Source organism: Cherax quadricarinatus, chromosome 54 (genome assembly GCF_038502225.1).
Source record: "Cherax quadricarinatus isolate ZL_2023a chromosome 54, ASM3850222v1, whole genome shotgun sequence".
Taxonomy (NCBI): domain Eukaryota; kingdom Metazoa; phylum Arthropoda; class Malacostraca; order Decapoda; family Parastacidae; genus Cherax; species Cherax quadricarinatus.
Window position 1 is genome coordinate 20833474 of NC_091345.1, and position 16067 is coordinate 20849540.

The following is a 16067-nucleotide window of genomic DNA, read 5'->3' on the forward strand; positions in this document are numbered from 1 at the left end:
GCAATTATGGGAGGTACTACATTGTGTGCATCTCAAAATTTATTAGTAATTCAGAGTTTAACAACTGCAAATAAGCAATAAATTCAATGAATGTACAGATCATTGTATACATTATAACTATTTTTACACTAACAAATTTGTACAGTTTGCATTTATTATAAAAAAATCAAAACTAAGTGGAAATTATCCTTACTAACTACTTGTCAGAGACGAGAGAGAGGACTTGCTTCATCAAGACAATTTTAGCACTGACAAGTGATAAGACTCACCTTGCTTATTGTCAGAATTGCAAAAACTGACGAAGACAGAGTGAGGTTTAAAATAAATGTGATATGATGTAACAGCCATGCACTTTACACCACTTACCTGCATTACATATGTTCTTGGCAGCAAGGGCATCCGTTATCTTCAGTAAACTACTTCATAAAAAAGTGTGTCAAGTGTTGACAGTATGAAATGTATGTTGGGGTAAGGAAAATAAACTCAAATGAGTACGCGTAGGCTGGTACATGTACAGTACATGTCATGATGCAGCAAAACTTGTAAACAAATATCACACTTCATTCCATCACAGTCGTGTATGCGATAACCAGCGACTAATACACAACGTAGCTTGTACCTTTAAAACCAAGTTTATCAACTGCCAAATGGTACTAATACTTTAAAGCCTCCTGTCACTTACCACCTCGTGGGAAGCCTTTTAAAAATGTCAAAATATACAGAACAGGTTGAATAAGGGGGAAAGAAGCATCTTGGAAAAGATGCTTCTTCAAAAAGTTGCTTCTTCACGCTTCCTCAGGGAAGCGTGGAGAAATTCTGAATTTGTCATACCTTCAGAGGGATGACAAATATAAAGCAAATTATCTAAATAAAATATCGCAAACAGAAAAAAAAACTAAATAAAATCAAAAATATTTTTTTAAATATTATCCCTATTTTACTGTTGTTCACGACACCAAGACGAAATGTAGAATTTGAGGAAGATAATCGAATGAGGGTGGACGAAATGAAGTCTGCCAGTCATGATCTGAGAGGAAGTCAAAATGAAGACAACAATTCTGATCTAACCACTCTGCGAATCAGGTCAATCTGCCACTCGAATGTGATGACGCTACAAATTTTAGTGAAACATGAGCTAAAAAGCAGAGCTCAGTAGTTCGACTTCCATAAAGTTGACAGTCCAAGAAATTTTGCAACAGTCAATACGCATCAATAGCTACATTACTCCATATCAACACTTTACTGTGTTTCACTTTCAAGTAGGTTACCAATAGCAAAACTGGTGCATTTTTCTCTTGCTACAGAAAGAACTGAAAGACCACATCCAGCTACACTGCCAGAGAAGAACCACCAGACAGTGACTAACTGGTGACGTTATAAAAACAGATGTTAAACTGCAGCTGAAGGATGAAAAAAAACTGATAAAAGAAAATTTGCCCCTCATTAAACAAGGAAAATACTAAAATTCTAATATTCATTTATTCAAGTATAAATACTATGAGAATTTTATAACAATAATAATGAAGAGTTCACATCATGGTCTCCTCATTTACATGATTTTTTTTTTAATTTAAATGAGGAATTTGCATTCATAGTAATACATAATATTCATTTTTTTGGAAAAAAATGCGGGAAGGGACGCATGACTATGGTTGACCTAAAGCTCCTGATACCTTGTGCCAGCCCTTAAAGTGGTGTTAGTGTAACAAAACCATAACAAATGGCAGAGTAGACACAATGGGTAAATTCAGTATATACATACTTGTTATATAATTGTGGCAGAAAGCGTTAAAATAGTTATAAAGGATATAGAGAAGTGAACTTTATTACCAAGACGACGTTTATGTAGATGCCATGAATAATGTAATAAGAAACAGACAATGGAGTGAAAAGTATAGCACACATAAGAGGTAACGATAAGAAAGAAGTATGGGTAGACTGGAGGGCTGCAAGGTTTCCCAAGTGATTCTCCAGACCACTCGGCCACAGATGCTCAAAAGCCGGGCAGCTTGTGGCTTCGAATACTGCTTTCTGTGTGTGTGTGTGTGTGTGTGTGTGTGTGTTGTGTGTGTTGTGTGTGTTGTGTGTGTTGTGTGTGTTGTGTGTGTGTTGTGTGTGTGTGTGTGTGTGTGTGTGTGTGTGTGTGTGTGTGTGTGTGTGTGTGTGTGTGTGTGTGTGTGTGTGTGTGTGTGTGTGTAGTTAGGGTACGGTTGCAGAGGAAATAGGGAAAGAGAAGAGATATAATGGAAAAGAGAAGTACAGCAGGCGGGTGGGACCATACATGTGGAGGAGCAGACGGAGACGGTGGAGGAGCGGCGGGAGTCGAACCTGGGTCCCGCTGGTAGGGAGAACCTCCTCTTGGTCCTGTCCTTGAACCCTGATGCTGTCGCCTCCACCACCTTGTCGCTAAGCTGGTGGTACGAACACCACACAACACACACCACCAGTTAGTACCTTGTACTATACATTCATAATGGCCTATGCAACCTAACTGACTAGCTTGTAAAAAAATCCCAATAGCCTAATATGCCTAAATAGCCTAGAGTCCACCCTAACTGTTTATGTTAACATGGAGTGTTGACTGTGGACACGTGTGCTAAAATATCTGAAGTTACAAGAAGTGTGTGTTGTCTTCTCTGTCTTCAGCAATATTATCTGCATTTTAATTTTTTTTTCAAGAAATATCCTACAACATCCGATACAGCCACCGCTTAACTGCTAGGTGAATGGGATAGCAGGTGTAGAGATACTAGTGTATAATTTACACAAATATGAATATCAGACTAACCGCAAATGCCAGTCAGATCTACGCAGGATTAATAAACTCAACAGTCAGATCCTGGTTAGAAAAAAAAAAACTTAATGTTGAAAATTACAGGTGAAGTTCTTCGCTTTTTCAACACTGACAATCAGTTATGACAGACTCCCTCACTATCATTCCCTTCCCAATAATCGCCCCATCACCCCTTTCCCTCTGACCATCACCCCCAAACCTCTCCAATCATCCAAAATTTACAGCACTGAAGGGGGGGGGGGGATATATGAAGTAGATCTGAATCCTCAACAACCAGTTAAAATAAAGCTACTAGTGGATTCTGTCACAGTAAAGTAATACAACCAAGTGAGGTATCATCTTGGGTACTCAGGAAATATTGGCGGGTTTCACTGCAAGAAGATAAAGTGGCACACAAACTGAAGATGACAAACATTGTGCAGATATTAAAAATAAAGCTATCAAGAACAACGTTTTGGACCATAGTGTTTTACTGAGAAGCATTGTTTCAAGAACTGAAGAAACCACGAGATGAACGTGTATACAACACTGAGGAGGTAAACACCTGTTAGCATACAGTTTAGTTTTAAAGTAACTAATTCCAGTAAATAAACTCTACAAATTGAGAAAAAAAAATATGCACCAGTTAGATATCTTTATTCCGAAAATTTTCGTCTACACAGTAGGCTTCTTCAGTCGAGTACAGAGGAGGCAGCAGTAGAGATACTTCTGCTGCCTCCTCTGTACTCGACTGAAGAGGCCTATTGTGTAGGCGAAACGTTTCGGAATAAAGAAACCTAACTGTTGAACATGTGTCTTATCAACTTCTCGGTATTGTATACCTTTATCATATTCAAACTCTACAAAGCTGCTTAACGAATCACTGAAAACCTTTAAGAAACCCACGGGCTTATTGCGCACGTTTTTATTAAAAAAAAAAAAAAAAAAAAAAAAACCTGGAGAGAAAATCTCATGAAAGATTTATGTGGAAACTGCAATAACAATAAAAGACAATTTATAATTGATAATAAATACAGTACACACACTTTATGGTGCAGCAGTTGTCTTTATTGATACTAGCAGTGTAATATTTCCAGCACACACTTTATGGCGAAGTTGTTTTTACTGATACTAGCAGTGTAATATTTCCAGCAGACACACTTTATGGTGCAGTTGTCTTTACTGACACTAGCAGTGTAATATTTCCAGCACACACTCTTTATGGTGCAGTTGTCTTTACTGACACTAGCAGTGTAATATTTCCAGCACACACTCTTTATGGTGCAGTTGTCTTTACTGATACTAGCAGTGTAATATTTCCAGCAGACACACTATGGTGCAGTTGTCTTTATTGATACTAACCGGGCGCTCCCCAAGGCTTCTTCTCTTATGCAATTCACCATCTTTCATCTTCAAATGTTTCCTCTCTGGTATTCCAGCACCACTATGTTTTCTCGGACTACTTTTACCTCAGTTTTCTTTCTTTCTCTAAGAAGAATCACCTTTTGCACATAATTCCCTTATTCCATATTTCCGTGTCTCTATCCTGTTTCAGATACTCAACTCTTTCTATTCAAGATCTTCTACTGATTAATTATTGCAGAAAGTTGCATTTCTGTTTCAGACCTTATTGCTGTTCCAGTCTCTTAGACATTCCAAATCATTTTCACTAGTCACAGACCGGGCCGCGGGGGCGTTGACCCCCCGGAACTCTCTCCAGGTAAACTATTTCAGATATTTTATCAATCGTCTAAGTGTTCATCTACTCCTACAAATACGTTCGTAGTGCCGCATCCATCCAGAAATACGTTCCTAGTGTCGCATCCAGTTTTGTCTCTGCTTAAGCCTAGTTTACTAGGATTTAATTCTTCCTCTTCTCGTCTAAGCTTAATGCTGTATCAGTGTCCAATTTCATATTTTACAATAACATGAAAATTCCGTTTTCTTGTTGAACTAATCGTGTTTAATACAGCTTCATGGATGTCTAGTCTTTGCAGCTTCAATTATGTGGTTCATGACACATAATAATCGATACTCCAGCTCATTCCATATATTGGTCAATATATCCAGTGTGAAAAAGAGAAATGGTATAAAATACCCAAACTTTAGTGACTAGAAAAAGCTCACTGAATGAACGAAAGGCTGCCAATAATCGCATCTTGGAGGGAAGTTTTACCTATTTGAGGGAAGACGGTTTTATCAGTCTAGTACAGATTGCATTAGATTGATAAAGTCCCTGCTGGGCAAAACGTGTCTTAATAAAGGTGTTGCACGCGTCTCTAACATGAGCTGTAGGTGCGACATACCTCTGATGTAAAGATGCTTCAGAAACCTCTCGTAAGAAGATATATAAAAGCGTGATATCATGGAGCGTGGGGAAAGGGACGGAGGGAGAGAAGTCATTCGATGAAGCAAGATCTACCTCTATCTCCCATGATACTTCATGTTTACGAAAATTACGCAATCATATGCTGAAAGTTGAATGTTACTATCATTCACCAGGTACTATGAAGACGCCTAGAGCAGGCTGCAGGCGGCTAAGGGTACGGAGTACAAGCTGTATGTTCAACACCTTGGCACGAGTCCAAATGTGTCCCCTCACCCGCCGTCTTCCCTCACCCTCAGTCTCCCCTCGCTATCCTCTTCCTTTCTTCACCCCACAATCCTCCGTGCCTCCTCGTTTACAGTTCCATGCGCTGTTTCCCTGTTTGTGCTCCTTACCCCTTCCTTCTTCTCCCACTTTTCTCAACAACCTTTTCCTTTATCCCTCTTCCTTTTCTCTCCACGCTCCTGACATCACTTCTTCCCTCCCCCTCCCCTCCTTCCCAACCCCCAAGTTCCAGGACACCTCCATACCCCTGCAAGCACAAATTCCTTCCAACACTCAAGTTGAGGTGCTGCTATGTTGACATTCCCAGAGGTCAGTGTCTTTGTTGGTGCTGAGGGTGTTTGGTAAGATAACAATGGTACTGAGGATGGTTGGCAAGATAATGGTGCTGAGGATGGTTGGGAAGATAATGGTGCTGAGGATGGATGGGAAGATAACAATGGTACTGAGGATGGTTGGGAAGATAACAATGGTATTGAGGGTGTTTGGTAAGATAACAATGGTACTGAGAATGGTTGGGAAGATAACAATGGTACTGAGGATGGTTGGTAAGATAACAATGGTACTGAGGATGGTTGGTAAGATAACAATGGTACTGAGGATGGTTGGTAAGATAACAATGGTACTGAGGATGGTTGGTAAGATAACAATGGTACTGAGGATGGTTGGTAAGATAATGGTACTGAGGTTGGTTGGTAAGATAACAATGGTACTGAGGATGGTTGGTAAGATAACAATGGTACTGAGGATGGTTGGTAAGATAACAATGGTACTGAGGATGGTTGGTAAGATAACAATGGTACTGAGGATGGTTGGTAAGATAACAATGGTACTGAGGATGGTTGGTAAGATAACAATGGTACTGAGGATGGTTGGTAAGATAACACTGGTACTGAGGATGGTTGGTAAGATAACACTGGTACTGAGGATGGTTGGTAAGATAACACTGGTACTGAGGATGGTTGGTAAGATAACACTGGTACTGAGGATGGTTGGTAAGATAACACTGGTACTGAGGATGGTTGGTAAGATAACACTGGTACTGAGGATGGTTGGTAAGATAACACTGGTACTGAGGATGGTTGGTAAGATAACACTGGTACTGAGGATGGTTGGTAAGATAACACTGGTACTGAGGATGGTTGGTAAGATAACACTGGTACTGAGGATGGTTGGTAAGATAACACTGGTACTGAGGATGGTTGGTAAGATAACACTGGTACTGAGGATGGTAAGATAACACTGGTACTGAGGATGGTTGGTAAGATAACACTGGTACTGAGGATGGTTGGTAAGATAACACTGGTACTGAGGATGGTTGGTAAGATAACACTGGTACTGAGGATGGTTGGTAAGATAACACTGGTACTGAAGATGGTTGGTAAGATAACACTGGTACTGAGGATGGTTGGTAAGATAACACTGGTACTGAGGATGGTTGGTAAGATAACACTGGTACTGAGGATGGTTGGTAAGATAACACTGGTACTGAGGATGGTTGGTAAGATAACAATTGGGTACTGAGGATGGTTGAGAAGATATTAATGGTACTGAGGATGGTTGGGAAAATAACAGTGCTGAGGATGGTGGTAAGATAACAATGGTACTGAGGATGTACTAGTAACGTAACGCTGCGTTACAGCAATAACATTGCGTTAGAGTCACAACGTTGTACATGCCATCAACCAGGAGATCTGGCCTGGGACCAGACCAGGAGACCTGGCCTGGGAACATACCAGGAGACCTGGCCTGGGACCAGACCAAATCTGACCTGGGACCAGACCAAGAGATCAGGCCTGGGACCACACCGGAAGATCTGGCCTGGGACCACACCGGGAGATCTGGCCTGGGGCCACACCAGGAGACCTGGCCTGGAACCAAATCAGGAAATCCGGCCTGGTACCAGACCAGGAGACCTGGCCTGGGACCAGACCAGGAGACCTGGCCTGGGAGCAGACCAGGAGATCTGACCTGGGATCAGACCAAGAAACCTGGCCTGGGACCAGACCAGAAGACCTGGCCTGGGATCAGACCAGGCAGTGGCAGTGGTGTTTATAATGGTGGCAATGGTGGTTATAATGGTGGCAGTGGTGGTTATAATGGTGGCAGTGGTGTTTATAATGGTGGCAGTGGTGTTTATAATGGTGGCAGTGTTTATAATGGTGGCAGTGGTGTTTATAATGGTGGCAGTGTTTATAATGGTGGCAGTGGTGTTTATAATGGTGGCAGTGGTGGTTATAATGGTGGTAGTGATCATAATGGCGGTAGTGGTTATAATGGTGGTAAGGATGGTGGTAGTGATTATAATGGTGGTAAAGATGGTGGTAGTGATTATAATGGTGCTAGTGGTGTTTATAATGGTGGCAGTGGTGGTTATAATGGTGGCAGTGGTGGTTATAATGGTGGCAGTGGTGTTTATAATGGTGGGAGTGGTGTTTATAATGGTGGCAGTGGTGTTTATAATGGTGGCAGTGTTTATAATGGTGGCAGTGGCGTTTATAATGGTGGCAGTGGTGGTTATAATGGTGGTAGTGATAATAATGGCGGTAGTGGTTATAATGGTGGTAAGGATGGTGGTAGTGATTATAATGGTGCTAGTGGTAATTATAATGGTGGTAGTGGTGGTTATAACGGTGGTAGTGGTGATTTTAATGGTGGTAGTATTGGTGAGTGCTTCCACTTGTTAAGAGTGACAAAGAGTGAATAATGGTGTTAAGAGTGACAAAAAGTGAAGAATGATGGTAAGAGGGACACAGTGAAGAATGATGGTGTTAACAGTGACAGTGGTCTAGTAAGAGGCCACACTGGTGGGTGCAGTGATGTTCACCTTGACAGTTATAAAAAGTTGACAACTGCAGCAGTAATTCCCAGTGGCGCCATCAATACCAGACACTCACAAGCTCAATGTTAAATCAAAACTTATTAACAGGGATGTCAACATTAAACCTACAGTAATCAACAGGAATATCAATGTTAAAACAACTGCAAACAGGAAGGTCAATGTTAAACCAACAGTAATCAACAGGAATATCAATGTTAATCCAACAGTAAATTGGAAAGTCAATGTCAAACCATCATTAATCAATAAAAAGGTCAATATTAAACCAACAGGACTGTCAATGTTAAAACAACAGGAAGGTCAATATTAAATCTACACACTTTAACATACCTGTGACTGGTATCAAGGGTTATAACCCCGCAACCTGACCTGAAGCCAGGTATCCCTCTTGACCTCCAGGTCAGCCAAGCTGTTGGTGCTAGGAACCAGCATGTTTATACAGGCATCACAAGCAAACTGCTCACATATACCACAAGTAAATCATTTGTAGTGAGTTAGCAAGTGTCTGGTATATAACTGTGATAGTGAGTTAGCAAGTGTCTGGTATATAACTCTGTGATGGTGAGAGTTAGCAAGTGTCTGGTATATAACTGTGATAGTGAGAATTAGCAAGTGTCTGGTATATAACTGTGATAGTGAGAGTTAGCAAGTGTCTGGTATATAACTGTGATAGTGAGAGTTAGCAAGTGTCTGGTATATAACTGTGACAGTGAGAATTAGCAAGTGTCTGGTATATAACTGTGATAGTGAGAGTTAGCAAGTGTCTGGTATATAACTGTGATAGTGAGAGTTAGCAAGTGTCTGGTATATAAATGTGATAGTGAGAGTTAGCAAGTGTCTGGTATATAACTGTGATAGTGAGAGTTAGCAAGTGTCTGGTATATAACTGTGATAGTGAGAGTTAGCAAGTGTCTGGTATATAACTGTGATAGTGAGAGTTAGCAAGTGTCTGGTATATAACTGTGATAGTGAGAGTTAGCAAGTGTCTGGTATATAACTGTGATAGTGAGAGTTAGCAAGTGTCTGGTATATAACTGTGATAGTGAGAGTTAGCAAGTGTCTGGTATATAACTGTGATAGTGAGAGTTAGCAAGTGTCTGGTATATAACTGTGGTAGTGAGAGTTAGCAAGTGTCTGGTATATAACTGTGATAGTGAGAGTTAGCAAGTGTCTGGTATATAACTGTGGTAGTGAGAGTTAGCAAGTGTCTGGTATATAAATGTGATAGTGAGAGTTAGCAAGTGTCTGGTATATAACTGTGATAGTGAGGGTTAGCAAGTGTCTGGTATATAACTGTGATAGTGAGAGTTAGCAAGTGTCTGGTATATAACTGTGATAGTGAGAGTTAGCAAGTGTCTGGTATATAACTGTGATAGTGAGAGTTAGCAAGTGTCTGGTATATAACTGTGATAGTGAGAGTTAGCAAGTGTCTGGTATATAACTGTGATAGTGAGAGTTAGCAAGTGTCTGGTATATAACTGTGATAGTGAGAGTTAGCAAGTGTCTGGTATATAACTGTGATAGTGAGAGTTAGCAAGTGTCTGGTATATAACTGTGATAGTGAGAGTTAGCAAGTGTCTGGTATATAACTGTGATAGTGAGGGTTAGCAAGTGTCTGGTATATAACTGTGATAGTGAGAGTTAGCAAGTGTCTGGTATATAACTGTGATAGTGAGAGTTAGCAAGTGTCTGGTATATAACTGTGATAGTGAGAGTTAGCAAGTGTCTGGTATATAACTGTGATAGTGAGAGTTAGCAAGTGTCTGGTATATAACTGTGATAGTGAGGGTTAGCAAGTGTCTGGTATATAACTGTGATAATGAGAGTTAGCAAGTGTCTGGTATATAACTGTGATAGTGAGAGTTAGCAAGTGTCTGGTATATAACTGTGATAGTGAGAGTTAGCAAGTGTCTGGTATATAACTGTGATAGTGAGAGTTAGCAAGTGTCTGGTATATAACTGTGATAGTGAGAGTTAGCAAGTGTCTGGTATATAACTGTGATAGTGAGAGTTAGCAAGTGTCTGGTATATAACTGTGATAGTGAGAGTTAGCAAGTGTCTGGTATATAAATATGATAGTGAGAGTTAGCAAGTGTCTGGTATATAACTGTGATAGTGAGAGTTAGCAAGTGTCTGGTATATAACTGTGATAGTGAGAGTTAGCAAGTGTCTGGTATATAACTGTGATAGTGAGAGTTAGCGTCTGGTATATAACTGTGATAGTGAGAGTTAGCAAGTGTCTGGTATATAAATGTGATAGTGAGAGTTAGCAAGTGTCTGGTATATAACTGTGATAGTGAGAGTTAGCAAGTGTCTGGTATATAACTGTGATAGTGAGAGTTAGCAAGTGTCTGGTATATAACTGTGATAGTGAGAGTTAGCAAGTGTCTGGTATATAACTGTGATAGTGAGAGTTAGCAAGTGTCTGGTATATAAATGTGATAGTGAGAGTTAGCAAGTGTCTGGTATATAACTGTGATAGTGAGAGTTAGCAAGTGTCTGGTATATAACTGTGATAGTGAGAGTTAGCAAGTGTCTGGTATATAACTGTGATAGTGAGAGTTAGCAAGTGTCTGGTATATAAATGTGATAGTGAGAGTTAGCAAGTGTCTGGTATATAACTGTGATAGTGAGAGTTAGCAAGTGTCTGGTATATAACTGTGATAGTGAGAGTTAGCAAGTGTCTGGTATATAACTGTGATAGTGAGAGTTAGCAAGTGTCTGGTATATAACTGTGATAGTGAGAGTTAGCAAGTGTCTGGTATATAAATGTGATAGTGAGAGTTAGCAAGTGTCTGGTATATAACTGTGATAGTGAGAGTTAGCAAGTGTCTGGTATATAACTGTGATAGTGAGAGTTAGCAAGTGTCTGGTATATAACTGTGATAGTGAGAGTTAGCAAGTGTCTGGTATATAAATGTGATAGTGAGAGTTAGCAAGTGTCTGGTATATAAATGTGATAGTGAGAGTTAGCAAGTGTCTGGTATATAACTGTGTAGTAGGTATTAGTTTAGTCCAGATCAACATCATTGTACTCTTCATTGTAAGAACTCTCATCACTAATCTCACACAACTCTTAAAGGCTTCTTGGATAAGATGAGAGAGAGACAGTAGACTACACTCAGATTATATACTAACTACACTCTGCCTACATCTACTTCTCTCTCGAATCTAGTCTAGATATATGCATGTCTGTGTGAGAGTTGTATTTGCGGAGGATGGGAGAGGGGCGGGTCGAGACTCACCTCTTGGCCTCGTCTCATATATTAATTTGATCGTCATTACTGATATGAGGCCTCTTGGGCCTTTTCCAATTCGCAAGACCTGGTATTTGTTCAGGTTGAACTCGAGAAGCCACTTATTTGGCTATATCTTGACATTAATCAGTCTTTTCTCCTGGTCTTATTCTTCTCATTAATTTTGCATCACCCGCAAACAATGGCACAGGACGCAATTCCCTCTAGTCAGGTATACTGGAAACAGTAGTGGTTCCAGGACTGTGCAATTTGTTTGTACTCGCCTATATGTGGTTGCAAAGGTTGAGTCTTGGTCTCTCGACTTGCTGCTTGCTAAATTCATTCCCTTCTAGCCTCGTGAATCCTATCGTACCTGCTCTTAAAGCTATGTATGGTGTCTGCCTTCACCACTCTGTCGCAGTCATTCCACTTCCCGACCACCCTGAGACTGAAGAAATACTTCCTAACTTCCTGTGGCTCATTGGTATCTTTAACGTCCTGCTGTGTCCCCCCAATTCCCTGTTCCCGCCTCTCAAATAGCCACTCCCTGTCTACTCTATCAATTCATCTTGATAATTTTGTATGTTTTATATACCTCTGATAAGTCTCGAGAGTCTCACTACTCTCGGAGCCCGGCCATGGGACAGGCTCCCCTGGTCCTTCTGTATTCTGTCTTTAGATTCAATTCCGTTAGACTCTCTTCGTAGTTCATACCTCTTAGTTCTCAAACTAACCTCGTTGCATAACTCTGTACTTTCTGCAGTTTCTTAAAAAGTTCTTCAGGTGTGTTCCGTGCCGGTGCTGCCTACTTCAAGATGGTCTTGACAAATGTTGTGTAAAGGCCAGGAATAACTCTTGAAATTCCTGAAAGCTACTCATAGATTTGCTAGACGAAAATGTGTGTGCGTGCGTGTGTGATACACACACACACACACACACACACATTATATATATATATATATATATATATATATATATATATATATATATATATATATATAAGGGATGGAGAGAGAGAGCTGAATGAGATATTTTGTGTGTATGAGCAGACCAGGTGAGGGGTGGGGGTGTAGCAGTAGTGGTGGTGGAGACGGGGGTGTGTTAGTGGGTTAGGAGTGCGAAGGAAAAAGGGGCAGCAATGCGGGGGGGGGGGGCAGGCCCGCCCCTACACCTCTGGTCGATGCAAGGAGGGCAGGTCAAGGTCACAATCACCCCGTGTACTCACAAACACAACTAGCCAAAGACAATATTATCATCCTGGAGATTTTAGCCTACCAGATGTTAAACAGAAGATGGCAGACAGCATTATACCAGAAATAGCATACTGAAGATGGCAAACAATAGCAATGTACCAGTAGTAGAATCTGGAGGCACATTACCACAACACACACACACACACACACACACACACACACACACACACACACACACACGTTCATGCACAGCTTTAAGAAGAGGTTAGACAGGGCTCTTGGAGCAGGGAGAGAATGGATTTAGTAACGACCAGCAAAGAGGCGGGGCCAGGAGCTGTGAATCGATCCTTGCAACCACATATAGGTGAGTACACACACACACACACACACTAATTACTACAACTCCTCCCCCCAAACAGGCGAAGTGTCTCATCGACAAGTGCCTTTAACAAAATGGTAACTAATACACCAGACAGTACTGGGCTCTGGAAAAACTATTTCGTCCACACAGTAGACTTTATCAAGTCACAAACAGATCTGAAGTCAAAAAAGAATCACATTATACTGCATTTGTGTATTTTTCCATCTCCAAAACTTACTAAAAATGAAAAAAAATGGATTTGGTCTTCATGAGCAGTGAGTAATGAGAATCTGTGCTACAGTTTGCTCCGTTCACCTCACAAATCCCTGCGTGCGGGGAGAACCCATGGTAATACAGTAGTACAATATATTGACATTAATCGAAGATGTCCTTGGTGGACGAAACGTCGTCGTCAATAAAGCAACACAACTTACACATTGTCTCTTACATACGTAGAGAACCTAAGACACAGCCAACGTGAAGAGCTGTTGACTAAATTTAACTTCAACAAAATAAGTAAGGGGGAAATAAACAAGGAACTATCAGATACTCCCTAAGAAAGTCGTGAACACCTTAAACCAAAATCAAAGAAACATTTAAACATTCATGTACAGAAACCCATAGAAGTAAGAGGCTCGTCTATAAGTATATTTTGGGAATGAATCATGTTTTTATGTAGCTGCAGTGTTTTATACTTTCTAGACGTCCCATGACCATATTATAAAGTACTTGTGTTCTATGTTATGAATTAAGCACTGCTAGCAGTTTGTGTGTGTGTGTGTGTGTGTGTGTGTGTGTGTGTGTGTGTGTGTGTGTGTGTGTGTGTGTGTGTGTGTGTGTGTGTGTGTTTGAATAGATTTCATATCAATAAAAAAAATCGAATGTGACGCGAGTAAATTTTTGTTCCGAACTTGCGGCCCAGAGAAAAAAAAGTCTGGGAACCACTGCTCTAAACCCACACCAGTGCACAGAAAAAAAAAGAACGGCCTGTATAAAATTAGTTTCACTGAGAAAGCCTACATGATTAATGGACAGAAGAAAAAATACCGAATTTCTTAAAAACGAGACTGGCACAACAAATTACAGATAATCTACACTGAGAGGCTATATATATACAACAGCAGCTAATTTTTTTTTCATATCAGACGGAAGAAATACAATAGGAACAAAAAGTCATGAAGAAATTGCAAAATCAAATTTCCATACATAAGCAAAATACAAGTCAAATACCACCTCTAGAATTGGCAAACTATTCACAGGAGTTAATAATGGTATTATCCACAATGTTAGGTAAAGCGACAAATATGCAAATAATGTGACATCATCTTATGGCAACATTTCGCTCTCCAGGAGCTTGATAGACCAACATGAATCAGTGTTGAACAACCCACTAACAAAAGAAGAGCTGAGAATTTAAACAGTTTTTTCATTATCTCTACCCAGCCTACATACACGAAAGCACAATTCCTCAGAATACGAAAAGTAAACAGGAATCATGCCGGCATATTCATCACCCAGATCCCGGTTCCTGGAACATATGTTTTGAAAAAAAGTTTAAAATACCACTGTCATGAGGACTTAGTGTTCTTCAAAGAAACGGTTGAGATACAGGTGAAATCCCTGTGGACTTCAGAAGTGAAGACACAGCTACTCTGAACAAAGAAGACATTAACGGGGCTGTCAAAACATTACATACAGTAGCCCTAACATAAAACTCTCAGAAAGTGTGGAAAAGCATGACCTACACAACCCAAACTAGCATGGAATTATAGGGGGAAGATCATGCTTGTCATCACTACTAAATCATTATGAACACAATAAGACAATACTGTATCAACATTAATGGTCTAAAAATGTTGAATCTGCTACCAGCAGATACCTGAAAGTTGTTCTGGGGAGTCAACGTCCCTGTCTAGGCCTCCTTGTGGATCTAGGCTTGATGAATTAGACTGTTACTGCTGGCCGCGCGCAATCCAATGTACAGTACGAACCACAGCCCGGTTGATAAGGAAATAATTTGAGAAACTTATCAAATTCCCTCTTGAAGACAGCCAGCAGATGCCACAAATACTGCCTGAACATGTGTAAGTTTGAAGAAGGAAACTGGATCACTATTTTTGCCAAGTGCGAGATCAACCTGGCTCTGAACATGTGGGCCAGCAGGCCACCACCACCAACAGTCTGTTTGAACTGGTAATCAACAGAAAAGACTGGCCCTAAGTTGAGTTATGAGAACAGACAAGAGCAGCACCCCGGTGATTGCCAAACCGGTGTAAACCCATGAAGCCTGAGCCTAGGATGTGGGTCAATGTCAAGAGAGGCTGGTCCTGCTGAAGCCTGGTACAGGGGCCCCTCTGTAGGGTCACAATGTAACCTCGTACACGACACAGAGTGCAGCGTAGCCTGCTGCAGTGCTGGCATACCCACCACCGACAACAATAAAAACAATTATTTTCGTGTTGTTTAGCAAAATTGAATATATCAACAATGAGCTGCTATATTTTAAATGATAGTTACACAGTGGAAACAAAAGCTAGTTAAGTTTCCCTGTCATATTCCATCACACAGGATTAGGGAGGGAGGGAGGGAGGGAGGGAGGGAGGGAGGGAGGGAGGGAGGGAGGGAGGGAGGGAGAGATGGAGAGAGAGAGGGAGAGAGAGAGAGAGAGAGAGAGAGAGAGAGAGAGAGAGAAAGAGAGAAAGAGAGAAAGAGAGAAAGAGAGAAAGAGAAAGAGAGAGAGAGAGAGAGAGAGAGAGAGAGAGAGAGAGAGAGAGAGAGAGAGAGAGAGAGAGAGAGAGAGAGAGAGAGAGAGAGAGAGAGAGAGAGAAAGAGAAAGAGAAAGAGAGAGAGAGAGAGAGAGAGAGCGAGAGCGTCAGTATTTAAGTCGTCACTAAAGATGAGTTGGTCTCAGGCCTCCAAAGCAGTCCCCCCCTCCACCCGCGGACCCCACCCTCCACACACCTCGTCTCCACCATCTCCTACACTCTCCTCCTCACCACCATCACCCCCTCCTCTCTCACTCCCTTGCACACAAGTGGAGTCATATTTACCAGACAA

The 16067-nt window shown here is 41.0% G+C and overlaps 1 protein-coding gene across 9 annotated transcripts in view; it reads right to left on the bottom strand.

Moving 5' to 3' along the window:
- LOC128699201 (adenosylhomocysteinase-like 1) overlaps positions 1-16067 on the bottom strand; it is a 562478-nt gene that overhangs the window by 36998 nt on the left and 509413 nt on the right. For 6 of the 9 annotated variants that reach the window (XM_053791787.2, XM_053791789.2, XM_053791790.2 and 3 more), the window contains exon 3: positions 2282-2411. The exons of the other annotated variants lie outside the window; for them this stretch is intronic. In XM_053791787.2, the coding sequence (XP_053647762.1) occupies positions 2282-2411 (130 nt within the window). The remainder of the gene's footprint in view (positions 1-2281; positions 2412-16067) is intronic. 9 annotated transcript variants of the gene reach the window in all.